This window comes from Nylanderia fulva, unplaced genomic scaffold (assembly GCF_048542155.1).
Source record: "Nylanderia fulva isolate GAGA-0341 unplaced genomic scaffold, ASM4854215v1 Scaffold115, whole genome shotgun sequence".
NCBI lineage: Eukaryota > Metazoa > Arthropoda > Insecta > Hymenoptera > Formicidae > Nylanderia > Nylanderia fulva.
This window is the reverse complement of record NW_028189355.1, coordinates 131,831-149,261: the sequence shown is the minus strand read 5'-3', so window position 1 is coordinate 149,261 and position 17,431 is coordinate 131,831. Positions and strand designations below refer to the sequence as shown.

Genomic DNA, 17,431 nt, shown 5'->3' with positions numbered 1-17,431 from the left:
CAGTATACCTGCAATCCACTGAGTAGTGCGATAGAGGGGGCGCGCGCTTGTTCACGCGCTCGCGGGTTCCGGACACGAGGAGTTCACGTGCTCCAGGCTTAGGTCGCGAAAGGAATGCTGAATCGGTCAGCTGTTTATTTCTTGCGTAGCAGTATAGACGCGTGTCGGCTCTTGTGTCGCGAAGACCGAGCAATTTAGATAAATTAGTCTATTGTAATTTAGGATGAGGCGACTATTTTGGTGGTGAGAATGGTGTCGTAATGAACAGAAGGTAGTGATGTGATAGTATGTTGGTGAAGTGAAAGTGGGCGTGCAATTGATGAGAGAAGAGCGATGAAGATCTGTGGAAAAGAAGAACAGAATTATATGAGCCGCTTTACGCCGGATTATCGTAAAGTTTCGTGGTCGCCGCCCAGGAACACAAGTTTACTGACGGGGCGCGTTAAACTCGTACTCGCGGTACGTATATCGACGACGCGCACGTGGCCGTCGGATCCGGGATGCAGCCGAGTGATGCGCGCGAGCGGCCACCGCGTTGGTGGGGTGGTTTCGCTGCGGAGTAGACACAGACGCCCGACGTGAGCCTCCTGGTTGACTTGGGACCATTTTGGCCGATGGGCCAGCGTATGTAAGTATTCGCTGGACCACCGAGACCAGAAATGGTCCCTCATCTGTTGCAGGAGCTGCCAGCGTGATAGTCGGGTCGACGGCTCTCGTTCGAGCGACGGCTCCGGTACTGCGGAGAGAGCGGAACCGATCAAGAAGTGCCCCGGTGTGAGAGCTGCGACGTCCTCAGGATCATCGGACAAGGACTGCAGCGGTCGTGAATTGAGGCAAGCCTCTATCTGCGAGAGGAGCGTAGCCAGCTCCTCGTAGGTGAGGGTCGCATCACCGATGACTCGTCGCAGATGGTGCTTCATCGATTTAACCGCGGCTTCCCACAAGCCGCCGAAGTTCGGTGCCGCCGGTGGGTTGAAATGCCACTGGATCTTCTCCTGTGCGGCGAATGAGGCGATGCGGCGTCCGTCGGCACTGGCGGCGGAGAAGAGAGAGTTTAGCTGCCTGTCCGCACCCACGAAGTTGGTACCGCAGTCGCTGTATAAGCTGATGCAGACCCCTCGCCTTGAGATGAGCCGGCGCAAGGCTGCGATAAAGGCGTCGGCGGAGTAGTCCGAGGCTACGTCGAGGTGAACGGCTCGGGAGGCTAAACATACAAAAACCACAATGAACCCTTTAGTAGCTTTGTGTCCGCGGCCCTTCGAGGTCCTCAGCCAAACCGGACCGGCGTAGTCGACGCCGGTGTGCAGAAATGGCCTGCTTGGTGTGACCCTTGGCCCCGGGAGATCGCCCATGAGAGGCTGTGGGATGGCGGCTCGCCATCTTGTGCACCTTACACATCGGCTGATGTGTTTCTTCACCAACGACCGACCTCGAGGGACCCAATACTCCCGGCGCAGGGAGCACAAGGTCATCTGAGTACCGCCGTGTAAAGTTCGCTGGTGGTGATCATCTACGACGAGGAGAGTGAAAGCCGACTCGCTGGGCAGTATTGGCGGGTGAGTTGCGTCGTACGGTAGGTTTGCGTGTCTGAGGCGCCCGCCGACTCGTAGAAGTCCCTCGCTGTCCAGGAATGGGTTCAGTTTCTGTAGGGAGCTTCGCGACGGCAGAGCCGCTCCATTTTGCAGCTTTCTAATGTCTTCTGTAAAGGTTTTAGATTGGATCAACCTTACCCAGGAGATGCGGGTCTCCGTCAGTTCGTCGGAGCTGATCACGCTAGGCTGGCCTTGCGCATGGCGGTGCTGGCGGTGAATCAGCAACCAGCGGCGGCACCAAGCCGAGATCCGTAGCAGTCGCTTCAGCGAGGAGTAGCGCAGCAGTAACTCCGATTCGGGCTTCAGCTCGGTAACGGCGGCGATGTGGGTCCGGACTCGTCTCTCTGGGAGGTCCTCCGCTGGCATCGCCTCGCTATTCGTCGTCCAAGTACCGCTCTCCTCTGTCAGCCATGCGGGACCTTGCCACCAGAGCGGGTGGTCAACCAGTTCGCTAGGGTAGAGTCCCCGGGAAGCACAGTCTGCTGGGTTCTCCCGACCTGGTACGTGATGCCAGTGGGCGTCCGGGATCAGCATCTGGATCTCGCTGACTCGATTAGCTACATAGGTGGCCCACATCGAGGGATGCCCACGGATCCAACCAAGCGTGACGGTGGAATCAGACCACATGTGAAGAGGTGCCTTGGCTGCTCCGATGATCGGTACGGTGTGGGCGACTAGACGAGCCAGAAGAGTGGCTGGCCGACAGCTCCAACCGAGGTAGTGATACTTGCTTCAAGGAGCGCGACCTTAGTTTTTGCAGCTAAGAGTGCCACCTTAATAAGACCCTTTGTTTCTGTCCTCAGGTATAGCACCGCTGAGTAGGCACGCTCTGAGGCATCGGCGAACCCAGTGGATTTCCAGCTGTGAATCAGTCAAACCTCCCAGCCATCGAGGTACGAGCACGTTTTCCAAAGCAGGCAGCTCGTTCTGGAATCGCAGCCATCTTCTCTCGTCGTCGCTGGGTAGCGGAGCGTCCCAATCAAGACCTAGCAACCAGGTGGACTGGATGAAGATCTTGGCTAATACCGTTGTTGGGGCCAGCCAGCCGAGAGGGTCGAACATTTTCGCCGTCAAAGATAATACCGACCTTTTGGTGAAGGTCGACAGCGTGGTCAGTTTGGTTGCGAAAGCGAAGCGAATCGTCACGTGGTTGCCAGCGTAAACCGAGAGTGGAGTGACTCTCGCCGGGCAGCCACCATCTGGCCTCTCGTCGAAGACGGTCGTCGGGCTCCACTGCGTTCAGCAGGAGCGAGTGGTTTGCCGACCACTTTTTAAGTGAGAAGCCGCCCGCCCTGCAGATCTCAGTCAGCTGTTGCAGCATTACTTCGGCTTCCTCCATGGTCTCCGCACCGGCCAGGATGTCGTCCATGTAGACGTCGCTCAGCAGGATGAGGGCTCCTTTCGGGTAGCGATGTCCTTCGTCCTCGGCTAGTTGTCGTAAAGTGCGGATCGCTAGATAAGGAGCACAGGATAGACCGTAAGTAACGGTACTTAGCCAGTACTCCTTGACTTTCGTCCTTGGCGTTCCCTCTCCACAATATCCTTTGCAGGTTTTGATCGTCGGGGTGCACCAGTATCTGCCTATACATCTTTTCGATGTCAGTCGCGAAGACGTAGCGATGACGTCGCCAGCGCAGCAGGATGTCGGCTAGCGAAGGCAGTAGATTCGGACCAGTTGCTAAATATCTATTGAGGGAGTCTCCGTTCGGCAAGGAGCTCGAGCCGTTGAAGACGACCCTCAGTTTGGTTGATGAGCTGTCCGGACGCAATACCCCGTGATGAGGCAGGTAGCAAGCCCCCGGATGCGATTCAGTGGACGACGGAGCAGGCCTCATGTGTCGCAGGTTCAAATATTGCCGCATGAATTCCACGTACATACCTTGAAATTCGCTGTCTCTCTCAAACTTTTTCTCTGTGTGTAGCAGCGCTCGGCGGGCAGCGCGGATTGTTCCTGAGAGGTCCGGCAGAGAGTCAATAGTGGGCAGGCGCACGATATACCGGCCGTCTGGAGAGCGAGTATGATGTCGGCGATAGTGCTCTTCGCACTCCAGTTCGGCCTTGGTGAGGATCGGAGATGGCCTACGAACTTCCTCCTGCTCCCAGAACCGCCGAACCAAGCAGGTGATGTCCTCCTCGATTTGGCAATGGTGAGTTGCAACACGATGGCCGCGTGCATTCTCATTGATGGTGCCTGAGAGTATCCATCCTAGTGAGGTCTGCTGTGCCACTGGTTCCTGATGACTCCCCTTTTTTAGGCCCTCGCGGATGATTACTCCGTAGACGTCGGCGCCCAGCAGAAGATCTACTGGATCCGCGGAACGGAATTCTGGATCGGCGAGCTCCAGGTCCTTAAGATGGGTCCAGGACTGCAGGCTTCGGCGGCATCCTCCGGCGAAGAGAGTGAGCTTCGGCAGGATCAAGGCGGCGACGGAGTTGGACTGGTCGCCGTTGTGCGCTCTAAAAGTAAGCTGAACCTTACCCTTTGCAACTCCCGTTTTTTTCTCGCCGAATCCATAAACGCTGACGGCGGCGGGCATGCGAGGCAGTCGCAGTCGCTGAACCAATCGCTCCGATATGATGGAAGACTCTGAGCCCTGGTCGATCAGCGCTCGGGCGGAATGCCAGGATCCGTGGCCATCGAGGACGCGGACGCGAGCTGTGGCGAGCAACACCGTGACAGAGGCCGGAAGAGATCCTTGCGCTAAGTGTGACGTTGTGGCGGTCTTGGCGTTGCAGAAGGCGTCGTGCAGCGAGGAGTGATGCCGACTGCCGCACGTCGTGCAAGTCTTTTTTGATGAGCATTCCGAAAGCTGGTGTCGACCCAGGCAGTTTGAGCAGAGATTTTGATCGTTGACAAACTGCCTGCGGGCCGTAGCCGTCTTCTCCTTGAATTTGCCACAAAACATTATGAAGTGGTCGCCCTGGCAATCGGCGCACCGACTTCTGGATCTATCCTTCGTTTCAGCTTTCTTCACGTGATGGCTCCGAGTTGTTTTTGCACTGCTAAGGTTGCGGCTGTCGTTCTTGGCTGGAAACAGTGCCTCCAAAGTATGAAGCCGTCGCTCGATGAAGGCTTCCAGCTCGGCGTAAGTAGGCGGGTTGGTCGTGTGACTGATGACGCTCTCCCATTCCCGACGAGAACGATTGTCGAGGAGCTCGACGACCAGATGCACAAAGAGGTCCTCCGTGCGATCGATGGGACGATCGATACTCTTCAGCGAGCTGACTGTGGTTTTTACGCCGTGAAAGAGTCGCCCCAGTTCCACTGCGGATTCGCTCTTCATCTTAGGAAGCGCCAGGAAGTTGTTGAGGTAGTTTCGGGTTAACAGCCTGGCGTTCTCGTAAAAATCGCTTAGCGTCTTCCAAGCGATTTCGTAGTTTTCCTCCGTAGTGTTCAGGTTGCGTATCAGTAACTCCGCATCACCCTTGACACAGAGTTTGAGATAATGTAATTTCTCAACAGGTCTGGCTGCCTGGTTCCTGCCAATGATGGACTGGAAGAGGTCTCGGAACGAAGGCCAGTCTTCGTACTTCCCGGTGAAGGTCGGCGGTTGAATCTTAGGCAATGCGGTCCGAGGAGCGGCGGCCGGTGTCGCTGCCGAACTTGGTCTGGATGTATGCTCTTGTCGTTGGAGAGCGCTCTTCAGATCGAGCATGAGGCCCTTGTTCTGCAGGTAAGCCTCCTCGCCCAACGAAGGGATATCTTGTTTGGCGTACACCTCATGCCGTATTTCGTCCACACGATCGGCTAAAGTGTCGTTAATTGTGTCAAATTTCTCCCACAGCTTCTCGAGGTTTTGAAGCCGGGCCTCCACCGCGCCGAGGGTGATATTGGCCTCGCCGAGCTTCCGAAGGTTCTCGTACGCGCGCGAGATTTTGCCGTATAGCACTGTGGCTGTGGCAATGATTGCCTTAGTGTCTGTCATGTCTAAAACTGTTTCTCTTTTCTAGGAGCACCGGTCACCGACACTGATTCACTATCGCTTCCGTGGCACCGGATTCAAGGGAGGTTCCTGAGGAATCCGGCTCGAAGGACCAAAAAATGTGCGCGACGGAAAGATGGATAGGACGTGGTCGGAAGCGAGACTGAGAGATAGACACAACACTCGACACACGCGTAACGTTCACAAAAAAGAATATATTTATATAAACTTTTAACAAAAATTACAATTAATATTCCGCACTGAATTTGCCGAAAGATAGCCGAGTCGAATGTATTAGAAATGAATGCAATAAACGAGAGAAAAGCCGGGTCGAAAATAAATTACTGACTGTTCCGCAAGCAACGGTAATTAGACGAGAAAACCGAAAAAGACAAGCGATCTTTTTCGGAAAGTAAAAGCACACTCTATTCGCGACGAGCAATCGGAAAGAGCCCCGCGGTCACGAGAGAGGAGGTTTATATAGGCCCGGATTTCGAGAACCTTCGCGAACATTTTCCCTTGTTCGATCGAGATGTTAAGGGCGAAAGTACGTTTGCGATAATTATTTACCTTTTAGCAAGTCATATTTTGTTGTTATCGGGACTAAATTGTATCTCCTCTAGCGCGACCGCGGTGTTTACCATTATCGGTGATTTGACGTAAGCGCTTCCTTTTTGCAGGCGCGGGGTATACGTATACCTGTGCGGCCGAGCGCTATTTGAATTAATATTAATATAAGGTGACGTATGAGGCATGTTGCATGTGAACGAAATGATTGCATGAGTTTTAACGCAATAATGTTTTAAGTTTTTTTTTTTTTTTTTTTTTTTTTTTGCGTTAGACGTTCGATTTTCGAACAAATATAAAAAAGGTAAGAATGTTCTCTCGACCGTACTGGCAAATATTATTTATTCAATCACAACGTTTCGACTCTTTTTTGAGTCCTTATCAAGTAATTTGTAAAAATAAAAATAAAATTATAATTTTAAGATGTCAAGAACGAACATAGTGTCGGTTTGACAACACGTCAAGACTCTTAGACGAGTTATTGGAGACTGAGTAGTCATGACGTTTCGACCTGTGTTTTATCAAATAATTCTGAAATTATAAATACAACAAAAGCAATTACATCAATAATACGAGAACAATAAAAACAGGTAAGCAAAAAAGAAAAAGTAACATTAAAAACTTACAATTCTTTTTTATAAATAACATTTCAGCTAACTCTCTTTTTTGTATGTCTCTCGTTATGTAAAATATTTGAATTTTCTCAGTCAAATTCATGTTCAAAATCCACTCTCATGTTTACTTATAAATGAGTAATTACTCTCATGCAATTTTATATTATTTTTATATTCTGTAATCCGAGTATTTAAATGTCTTTTTATTTATTTTATATATGAGAAATCACAATTTTTACATTTAATTTGATATACTACTTCAGCTTTTTTCATTTTATTTAATATACTATTTCCATTTACATTTAATTTGATATACCACTTCAGTTTTTTGTGATTTCTCATATATGGGACAAACAAAAAACATTTAAATACTCGGATTAAAGAACACAAAAATAATATAAAATTACATGAGAGTAATCACTTATTGTTAGTTATAAGTAAACATAGACATGGCAACCTAAACATTATTTATGATAAGGTCATTAGAATCGTTTAAAAATTTATATTGTATTGACGAATTGCTTACATACAAATTGCTTACGAGATGTTTTAAGAGACATAAGTTTTAATATATAATGATAGATATGTTCTTAGGAATTAACACTACTTTAATTATATTGTCATCTTAAAAATTGTAAGTTTTTAATGTTACTTTTTCTTTTTTGCTTATCTATTTTGACTGTTCTCGTATGATTGATGTAATTGCTTTTATTGTATTTATAATTTCAGAATCATTTGATAAAGACCTAAAACACAGGTCGAAACGTCATGAATTAAATAAATAAAAAAATTTTTTAGTCTAGTATTGATCGTTTTTTTATGAATTTAATGAATTTTAATTTAATTCTTACTGACGACTACGATACATTGTTACTCAAGTAACGAATACATCAAAATAATAAAATTTTAAGGTCTAACATATAAAATAAATTTTTTAAAAATATAATAATTCTTGCAAGAAATATAATTTTTTTGACCTAATGAGAATAAACACAAGACTTGATAATATGTATATATTATTAATAAATTTCATAATTTTGTTCTTACATCCACACCCACACCCACACTCACGCACACGCACACGCACACACACAATGAATTTTTACGTGGTATTCTGAGCAATACAATGGCATTTGACGCTCTTTCAGGAAGATATTTTTTTAGTTTTCCGCCGCTATGCGTAATTTTCGGGCAAACGATGGAAATAACGGTGTTGAGGAAGCGTGCGCAAATAATTCGTTGATGCACATCGATTGTAGAGATAATTCGGCTTATTTATGTGACGAGTTAAAAATTAATTCACAGCGGTCGGTGCGAATGTGTCTGCGCTCAAGTTTGCGAGGTGTATCTCGGAATTATCTGCAGAAGGCAAAACCCGCATCCAATTTCGAAATTGTTACCGCGCTCGATTGTAAGCAACCGGCAAGTTTGCGTCCGCGTGGGCTTTTATTTGCGGACAAAGAAATTTTACGCGATGTCCGAGATGACCTGCTGGAAGGAGCGATCATTCGTCCGAGTAATGACTTATTGTATCCGATCGTCCTGGCGGGGCAAGAGACCGGTAGTTGTCAATTATGCGTAGATGATAGTGAATTAAATAAAATCATGACACGCGATGGTTTTTCAGCCGAAACAATAAACGAAGATATTGAAGCTGTCATTGATTATATTCGATACCGCAAAATGCGAGAGTGATGCAAAAATTCGTCGGGTTTGCGAGTTATTTTCGGCAACTTATTCCGAATTTCTTTGTGCTAGTAATATCATTGTACGAAATAATAAAGAAAAGCGCGACCTTCAGATCTGGCGAAGATTCTGTATTTGAGACGCTAAAGCGACGATTGTTTAATAAACACGTGCCTGCAATTTATTTATCGAAAGCAGAAACAGAGCTGCACTGCGATGTAAGATCAAGCGGACAAGTCGAGCGAGTCAATAGAATAATATGATTCCGATATAGTGAAATTCTTTCAAAAGGCAACATGCGAGAAAATTAATAATGTTCGAAGTAAAGACGCAGAATGTTGTCAGCTACGCGTATTATTTGTCTTCTTCTTCACTCTTTTTCCCTGGCACGTATATTACATTGCATATTTTAATTATTCGACCTACGTATTCATTGAATTTCAAAGAACTATTTTTCGTCGTTGTTCGCGAGAGTAATACGTTTTTATTTCATAAGGAAAGGACTCGGTATTATTCTTCGTTCGACATTATTCGCATCAATATAATAGTATATACGCTTTGTATTCGACCCGAACTTCTTCTTCTTCACGCTTTCTTAAGTTGCGTTGCAACTTTTGGCCATCAACGGGTTAATTGATATTCAACAGAATTGATATTTCACTCTTCTTCAGATTTAAAAGTAATTCCATGTAAGTGTAAGCGTGTGTAAAAATGTCAGTGTAAATGTAAGTGTATGCGTATGATTTTTCAAAAAATATGATGCGTAACTACGCATACGTGTCTGACCCTACGTCCATATTGAATGTGATTCGCGTATTATTTGTAATTCAAAGCGAAAAGCTGCGCGCAAATATAATGTCGGCGACTATATATATAGGTATTCGCAATGGAAAGATATTGACTGGAAACAAGAGGAAAAAAAGCGAGAATTTTGGACCATGCGTCGGACTAAATGCGTGCTTATATATATATGTTTAATTCTCGCAAAAATTGTATTTTATTTTTTTATCTTTATATTGACGAGCGTTAATTTTAGCTTAATTTAATTTTAGACGAACGTTAAAATGATTGATCGGATCGGTCAAACGTCAGAATGGCCGAGTTGTAGATATATTTTTATATATTTTGTCAGAGAGAAAGCCGTTAGCCGATAATACTGTTATTCGACTTATCTGTGTAATCTTTCACTTCTGTTATTATTTATTTTGAGTTTGTGAAAATCGATAGCTCTTTCGTAGGAGAAACGACGAGACATCCGCCTCTGCTTTGAATTGTTAAACGATTCTAATTGGATTGTTTAAGAGTAGAGCATATGTGAGAAACTCACATATAAAAATTCTGACTTTCGGGGAAACGAGGCCTTCTCTCTCTGAATACCGAACGAAGATCGTCAAAAGAAGATTTCGCAATAAATACATCTCGTAATATACATACTCTCTCTTTACTATACGTTGGCATTCTAGATCCTCTCTATCCACGTAATAAAGTCCACACTGCATATAAAAAATTGCAAGCAAAACAAGTTGAGAAGTTATATTACACGTAACATACATATATACAATAGGGTGAGTCGAAAAATGAAAATATTTTAATCAAATTGTGCAATCCTTAATTTGCGATAAAATTCCAGACTGGATTTTATTCATGATGTTATATCCACTACACGGTTTAATGTATATACGTGTATCCTGATATATATTTTGATTAGTGTATTGTTTACTGCATTATACCTTATATTACACAAAATTTGTAACAATATCCCTCCCTTTCTCTGACCCCAATAGGTCCTGCCTAGCGAACGACAATATAATATTTGAATCCCCATGAATAAGAAAGAGAGACAGAAGTGCGCTCCTACCGCTCTCGCGTTCCCGCCAATCGTGCCACGTGCCATCTCCACTCTCGTGATCTCCCTTCGCCGGGCGCACCGTCAGGTATTGATTTCGCGATCCCGTCGCGGCCCCTCTTCACGCATCGTCCAACATGGCTCACCCTCACTCTCGCGATCCTACCCTCCTTCGCACCGCGTACCATCATTTTCTATATATAGGCTTGCCATCCGTTCTCTTTTCCCTGGACACCGTCCTCTTTTCCCCGGATACCGTTCGAGGGGATATTTAAAATATGTCCGGGGTAATTATGATTGCCGGGGTTAATTATGAATAATTTAAAAAAATGTAAAGCTCCCCAGATAACCAAGGTTGCTCAAGCAATGTATAAAAATAAAATGCTAGCAATTGATGTTGGTTATTTGCTAAGAATATGAATTAAATGTTTGAATGGTTAAGTATAGTTAACATAACATTTTGTCGTAATCAAATGCTCTGCTAAAGAAGGAACATATTGAATAAGCATACTGTTAACAAAAAGTTAGCATATAATGTTTTTAATTTGTTAACAGATATAAATATATTGCTATCATTATATCAGCATTAATTGTCAACATCTATTTATATAATTCTAATGCCAGCATAATGTTTAAAACGTGCAAATGTTTCATTTACGACATCAAATGCTAGCAAACAACAGCACAATGGATGACATACAGTAAAACCTCGTTTATCCGAGGTAATGTGGGGAAGAGGTACCTCGGATAAGCGAAAACTCGGATAACACGGAATAAATAAAAAAAACTCGAAAACTTTTTTTCGCTTCTGCGACATATGTTTGTATGTACACGATGTTTTTTCATTGACTGTTGAAGCCCAACTATTAAATTCTACCTCACAACCGCGGAGAACAAAGCGTGTACTACTAACAAGCTCGTGCGTGTTTAAACAAAAAAGTAGCGATCGCAAACTATGTATGTTGTACTTCGCGCGCATCGCATAGCAGCAAAGCGTCATCCGTTTCATCCGAGTTTTTCCGTATTATCTGAGCGCACAGCTCGGTTAACGCGGAGTGCTCGGATAAGTCCGGTGGCTCGGATAACGCGGAGACTCGGTTGATCGAAGGCCAGATAAACGAGGTTTTACTGTAGATGCGTAGCAAGATGCTAACACTTTTATTAGCAACATGAAAGCAACTTGTGTTCACACTGGTTATCTGGGTCTACTACTAGCGTTTTCGAATGAAACAGATTTGATCGACCCGAGGTTGATTAATGACGTCATTGATCAATCACAGCCCTTTTTCTGAAGAATAAATAACTGCGATTAATTAACGTCATTAATCGACCTCGGGTCGATCACATTTTATATTCTTTAAGATTTCGATGGATTTAAATGTGTATCACGGTCTCTACAAAAAAAAATGAGTTTCAATGTCCGTCCATTCGTCTATCCGTTTCTATATGCAAAAAAATTGACATACTGTTATGAGATCGAAATCAAATTATTTAGAGGTTTAGAGTTTTTAGGGAATTCTTTATAAAGATTTTTTGTTTTTCTCCATATTATTTTTTGTTCCTATGTTATTTTATGTTCTTATGTTACGGTGAACATAGTTTGTAAATTATAAATTATAACATTAGTGTGCAATGTGTGATGTGCAATTTAAAATTATAATTTAATATATGTTTGTATATGTATATATTTATGGTTTCTGTAAAAAATGATCAAAGATTTCATTTTTTCATTTTTCCTTAAGTATGTATATATATGTATATATATATATATATATATATATATATATATACAATAAAAACGAGATGTATAAAATAATTTTTTATCATTATAATTAATTTTTTAACCTGTGTGTGTGTGTGTGTGTGTGTGTGTGTGTGTGTGTGTGTGTGTGTGTGTGTGTGTGTGTGTGTGTGTGTGTGTGCATTTTTGTATGCATCCAGGGTCGGAAGCGAAATGTCCAGGGTCGGAAGCGAAATATCCAGGGTTTTTAACCTATAAGTTCTAGTTCTGAAAATTTTATTATGGTAACCCTATCTGCATATCACAATACGAAAAGATACCTCACGATCACGGTATATCACGATCCACCGTATTAAAATCAGATAATTTACACGCCACACTGGGTCAGGATCTCTGTTTGTTACAGCCTAGAAATGATATCGAATCGACGTTGATTCAACGACGAATTGATCATTCAATTTAGAGAAAGAGAGAAAGAGAGAGAGAGAGCGAGAGAGAGCGAATTGCAGCAAAAATTATAAATAATTCAAATAAAAAATAAATGCACGGAAATATAAAAAAATTTGCGCTGAACTTTGGATATTTTAACTAATTTTGTGTCAAAAGGCAACATTTCGATACATATCAATCATGTTAAAAATTTTCCTGGCACGTATATTACATTGCATATTTTAATTATTTGATCTACGTATTCATTGAATTTCAAAGAACTTTTTTTCGTCGTTGTTCGCGAGAGTAATACGTTGTTATTTCATATTGAAAGGACTCGGTATTATTCTTCGTTCGACATTATTCGCATCAATATAATACGCTTTGTATTCGATCCGAACTTCTTCTTCTTCACGCTTTCTTAAGTTGCGTTGCAACTTTTGGCCATCAACAGATTATATGATTGATATTCAGCAAAATTGATATTCCACTCTTCTTCAGATTTAAAAGTATCTTCTATGTATGTGTAAGCGTGTGTAAAAGTACCAATGTAAATGTAAGTGTATGATTTTCCAAAAAAAATATGATGCGTAACTACGCATACGTGTCTGACCCTGCGTCCAATATGGACGCGACTTTCGACCTGAACTTTGTTTTGATTCAGACTTCGATTATCCCATTGTGTATATGCGTATCTTATTATTATATGTATGTATAAAGCGGGGAGCACACACTTTTGCATAGGCGCATAAGCGTAAGCATAAGAATCTTGATTGGTCTATAAACGTATGCATAAAAAATTCAACCAATCGAATTTCTTATGCATATGCTTATACGCTTATGCAAGAGTGTGTGCTCCCCGCTTAAGTCTTATTATTATATAATAAGTCGATTTTAAAGAAAACGCTGTCGCGAGCGGATTGGTTCCCTGAAATTGATAGATCATATTCAAATAACCGAAACGAATTACGAAGATGCGTGGCAATTGCTTTTTGACGAATATAATGATCCGCGCGTTATAATACATGCGCATATTCACACGTTTGCAGAATTACCGGTAATGAAAGTGGAAATAGCACTTGAGCTAAAAAATTTACGCGACACTGTGGCAGCGTCATTAGCCGCCTTAACTAATTTAAAGATCCGAAGATAAATAGGATGATTTGATCGTTTATATTATTGCTCAAAAGTTTAGCCCACGCTCTCGTAATGAGTGGAATCTGGTTCGCGGAAAATCGACTGTTTATCCGACATATAAGGAAATTCGCGAATTCATGACAATGCGAATCCGCGGTCTATCCGAGCATTCCAAATTAAACAACAAACCGGAGACAAGCAGCCACTAGAATAAAGCTTACGCTCGCACAGTCATGAATAATGCAAACACCGATAAATGCGTGAATTGTTCCGGCGATCACCGATTAATGCAATGCGAAAACTTCAAGCGTAAATCTATTGAACAGAGAGCCCAGATTCTTAAATTGCATAAATGCTGCTTTAACTATCTAAAAATTGGTCATTTTCTGACAAATTGCCCGTAAGAAGCAGAGTAAGAAGAGATGAAATTTCTGTCGGCGCGCACATCACTCTCTCTTACATCGAGATACTATTTTGATTCATAATAATAAAATTCTTCGTTCAGAGAATAAGTCTAATATTACTCAACCGAGCGACTCGGACGGATCTGAGATACAAAACGAAAATTCAGTCGTCTCTGTTCAAATGATTCACACTCCGATTAAAAACTCGTCGCCGGTATTGTTAGCGATGCATGGGTAACTTTGCGTGCACTCCGGAAAATCGTAGATTCAAGGTACGCGCTTTATTAGACCAGGGCGCTGCCGTTAGTTTTATATCAGAAACGTTGTGTCAAACTATGCGTACGAAGCGACAACGAGCGAATCTTAGAGTTTATTGTTTCCCTCACTATTAACCCCTTAACTGTGAGTGACGCACATATGCGCAGAAAAAAGTCGTGCCATTTTTGTCTCATGACGCATATGTGCGCATTTGAAAAAAAACATGTTTATACTTCATCGATTCGATTGTAATTTGGTAAATCATGGTTTTTGAGGTCGCTGAATCCGAATCTGAAATCGGATATTCAAAATGGCGGATCCAATATGGCGGACGCAAATGCGAACAATAGTTCGATTTTGACAAAAATTTGTATCTCTAGATGTTTGTGATCGCGAATGTACCTTAGTAGTGCAACATTAACTTAAATGACGAAATTCATCGATTTTTGCATGATTTAACCGGATTCAAACGATTTTTTATAGACTATTGATATCAACATTTTGGTACATTAGACACTCTCCCTTCCATGTAACGTTATTTTTTCGATCGGAAATCATGTTTTCTCATATCTTACTGACCCTAGAAGATATTCCAATGAAAATCAATTGAATCGGTTGGGGGCCGAAAATCGGCCAAATCGAGCCTGGTCCTTTGCATCCGCTATTTCAAATTTTGGAAATCCGATTTCAGATTCGGATTCAGCGACCTCAAAAACCATAATACTAGAACTATAGGATAAATCAATGAAAATTTTTTTCCAAGACAAAAATGGCACGAAAAGCTTATTTTCGCCTCACTGCTAAGGGGTTAAGTCGAGCGACGGAAACAATTCCTTCAATATAACCGCATATGTATTTCAAAAAAAATCTCAGAAGCCGGTTCTCAAATGCAACTCGTGGACTCCTGGCCACATTTACGCAGTTTAACTCTCGCGGATCCGGATCCGTTTAGTAATCATCCGATTCACCTATTAATCGGAGCAGATTTATACGGATCCCTGTTACTGCCAGATTTAAGGCAAGACTCTATCGGATCTCCAACCGCTCAATTAACTGTATTCGGTTGGATTCTGTCCGGTCCCACGGAAAATCAAAATTAAAAATTACAGATTCCGTTAGGTTAGGTCCGTTAGCGCGTTGAATTGCGTCGCGATCCCTCCGATCGAGACGCTACTGCAAAAATTCTGAGAGATTAAAGAGATCTCTTCCGAGCCGTCGTTATCAGAGGATGATCCTCTCATCAACGCATCGCCGACGGCCGATATGTAGTGCGATTATCATTTAAATTCGGTCTTCCGATCGAAATCGGGTTGTCTCGAAAATGTGCGGTCACCTTATACTCAAAATTAAAGCGACGCTTTCAAAAGGATCCTGATCTTAAAATACAATATAATAATTTTTTAGGCGAGTACGAGTCAATGGGGCATATGGAGACAGTCTCCGAAAATAGGCCGACGCCCTTTCTTCCAGTATACATTTCTCATCATCCGGTCTTACGCGAAACGAGCAGTACGACTAAACTCCGCGCAATGTTTAACGCGTCGTATTGAACGAGTAATGGGTCTACTTTAAATGACCACCTAATGACCGGACCGACATTACAACGCGATCTATCCTCAATTATATTGCGATGGCAACAATCTCAATACGTATATACGGCCGACATTGAGAAAATGTTTCGTCAAATTTGAATTCATCCGGATGACGCCGCCTTTACGCGAATTTTATGGCGATCTCAGGCCGACGGTCTCTTTCGATTCTATTGGCTACTAACAGTGACATACGGCACTGCCCCTGCTCTGTATCTGGCGTGTTCTCGAATCATAGCTATCGACGAAGGACACGTCTTCCCACGAGCAAAGAAAATCATTCAAGAATCAATGGACGATGTTTTATTCGGCTCTGACGACGCTTCCTTGTTAAAGGAAGATCGCGACCAGCTTACTAAAATCCCGCACCTCTCTTTCTCTCTCTCTCTCTCTCTCTCTCTCTCTCTCGGCGCGCGGAAGAGAGAGAACCGCGACACAATACCAACAACACGCGGACCGCACCGCGCCCCGTACCGCGCCGCGCCAGGGAAACGAAAATAAACACGACCTTAAGGCCCGGCCCTTTAAATCCTATCGCCGAGACACTTTGATAAGCCGTCGTTACGCGCTACCGATTAAATCTCGCGCAATTAATAAGCGACTTGGGGCATTGTTTTACAGAGCACATAACCGCCGCACCTGTAGAAACACCGCTGCACCGGCCCGCACCCCGCCATATACAAACACACGAATCTATATACCGCTAGATATATATCTCCGCGTACATTTACATTAGCACGCGTCCGTACACGCATTCAACTGTACATTTATACTCGTATTTATACACGCATCCGCACACTTACACGTATAAATTCGTTCTCATATATATTCGGCATACATTTATACTTACATTCATACACGCACCCGCATACATTTATATACGCACACATTTACACGCATACATTCGTTCTCATATATTCGGCATACATTTATACTTGTATTCATACACGCACCCGCACACATTTATACGCATACATTCGTTCTCATATATTCGGCATACATTTACATATATTTGCATTCATACACGCACACATTTATACGTACACATTCGTTCTCATACATTCGGCATACATTTATACTTGCATTTATACACGCACACAGTTATATACGCATACATCCGAGCGCACATACCTTCGCGTACAATTGTAATAGCACGCTCGCGTTTGCATACATACTCGCATATCAATATTATACATACTTGCGATTACGCACACGCCCATACACACACACACACACACATACATGTACACTTGTATATAGCACACAATAAACATTTTTTAAATTTCGTTGTTTAAACCGAGTCGTACGTTTCTTGAATCACTTTTTCCCGAACTGTGATCCCGACTTAGCGATCCGGCTGTACCGGGAAAGCGGTACGTTATACCCAGAGAAACATCAGTTAGCCGCGGAACGCTCATTTGTCACGATAATCATCTCAAGGTTCTCGGTCTTACATGGACTCCGCGAAATGATACATTTCATTTTCATATCGAGCCGCCTACAGACGATATGAAAACCAAATGTCATTTCGACTCTGTCAAAATCGATTCTGCCATTTGTAACCAAATTATTTGATCCGCTGGGATGGGCTACACCGGTAACGATCGTCTTAAAATTAATGATCCAAGAGTTGTGGATCGGTAAA

General features: G+C 43.2%; 2 protein-coding genes across 5 annotated transcripts; one reads left to right on the top strand and one right to left on the bottom strand.

Annotated features, from left to right (window-relative positions):
- Positions 1 to 386: 386 nt before the first annotated feature.
- On the bottom strand, positions 387 to 3,454 carry LOC114941242 (uncharacterized). Its single transcript, XM_085489341.1, has 4 exons — positions 3,103 to 3,454; positions 2,917 to 3,044; positions 2,377 to 2,825; positions 387 to 2,322 (listed from the first exon to the last, which is right to left on the bottom strand). Exons 1-4 carry the CDS (start codon positions 3,452 to 3,454, stop codon positions 387 to 389), a joined length of 2,865 nt encoding a protein of 954 aa, XP_085345467.1.
- LOC114941315 (uncharacterized) lies at positions 2,740 to 5,839 on the top strand. Of its 4 annotated transcripts, none has more exons than XM_029316251.2 (6): positions 2,740 to 3,069; positions 3,143 to 3,436; positions 3,518 to 3,739; positions 3,848 to 4,055; positions 5,056 to 5,266; positions 5,378 to 5,839. In XM_029316251.2, the coding sequence occupies exons 3-5, from the start codon at positions 3,611 to 3,613 to the stop codon at positions 5,145 to 5,147; spliced, it is 429 nt and encodes a 142-aa protein (XP_029172084.2). In that variant the 5' UTR covers positions 2,740 to 3,069; positions 3,143 to 3,436; positions 3,518 to 3,610; the 3' UTR covers positions 5,148 to 5,266; positions 5,378 to 5,839. The 4 variants fall into 4 exon arrangements, with proteins under 4 accessions (XP_029172084.2, XP_085345390.1, XP_085345400.1 ...); XM_085489264.1 differs by having other exon boundaries at positions 3,515 to 3,739; XM_085489274.1 differs by lacking the exon at positions 5,378 to 5,839 and adding an exon at positions 4,558 to 4,903 and having other exon boundaries at positions 3,515 to 3,739; positions 5,056 to 5,119.
- Positions 5,840 to 17,431: the final 11,592 nt, after the last annotated feature.

Coding starts and splice junctions, on each gene's coding strand:
- LOC114941315 (XM_029316251.2), top strand. CDS start 3,611: ATGATGTCGGCGATAGTGCTCTTCGCACTCCAGTTCGGCCTTGGTGAG. Junction 3,740..3,847: donor TCCTCCTCGATTTGGCAATG/GTGAGTTGCAAC, acceptor CCCCTTTTTTAG/GCCCTCGCGGATGATTACTC. Junction 4,056..5,055: donor CGCCGTTGTGCGCTCTAAAA/GTAAGCTGAACC, acceptor ATTTCTCAACAG/GTCTGGCTGCCTGGTTCCTG.
- LOC114941242 (XM_085489341.1), bottom strand. CDS start 3,454: ATGCGGCAATATTTGAACCTGCGACACATGAGGCCTGCTCCGTCGTCC. Junction 2,826..2,916: donor AGACCATGGAGGAAGCCGAA/GTAATGCTGCAA, acceptor TGCTGAACGCAG/TGGAGCCCGACGACCGTCTT. Junction 2,323..2,376: donor CCTGAGGACAGAAACAAAGG/GTCTTATTAAGG, acceptor CGCTCCTTGAAG/CAAGTATCACTACCTCGGTT.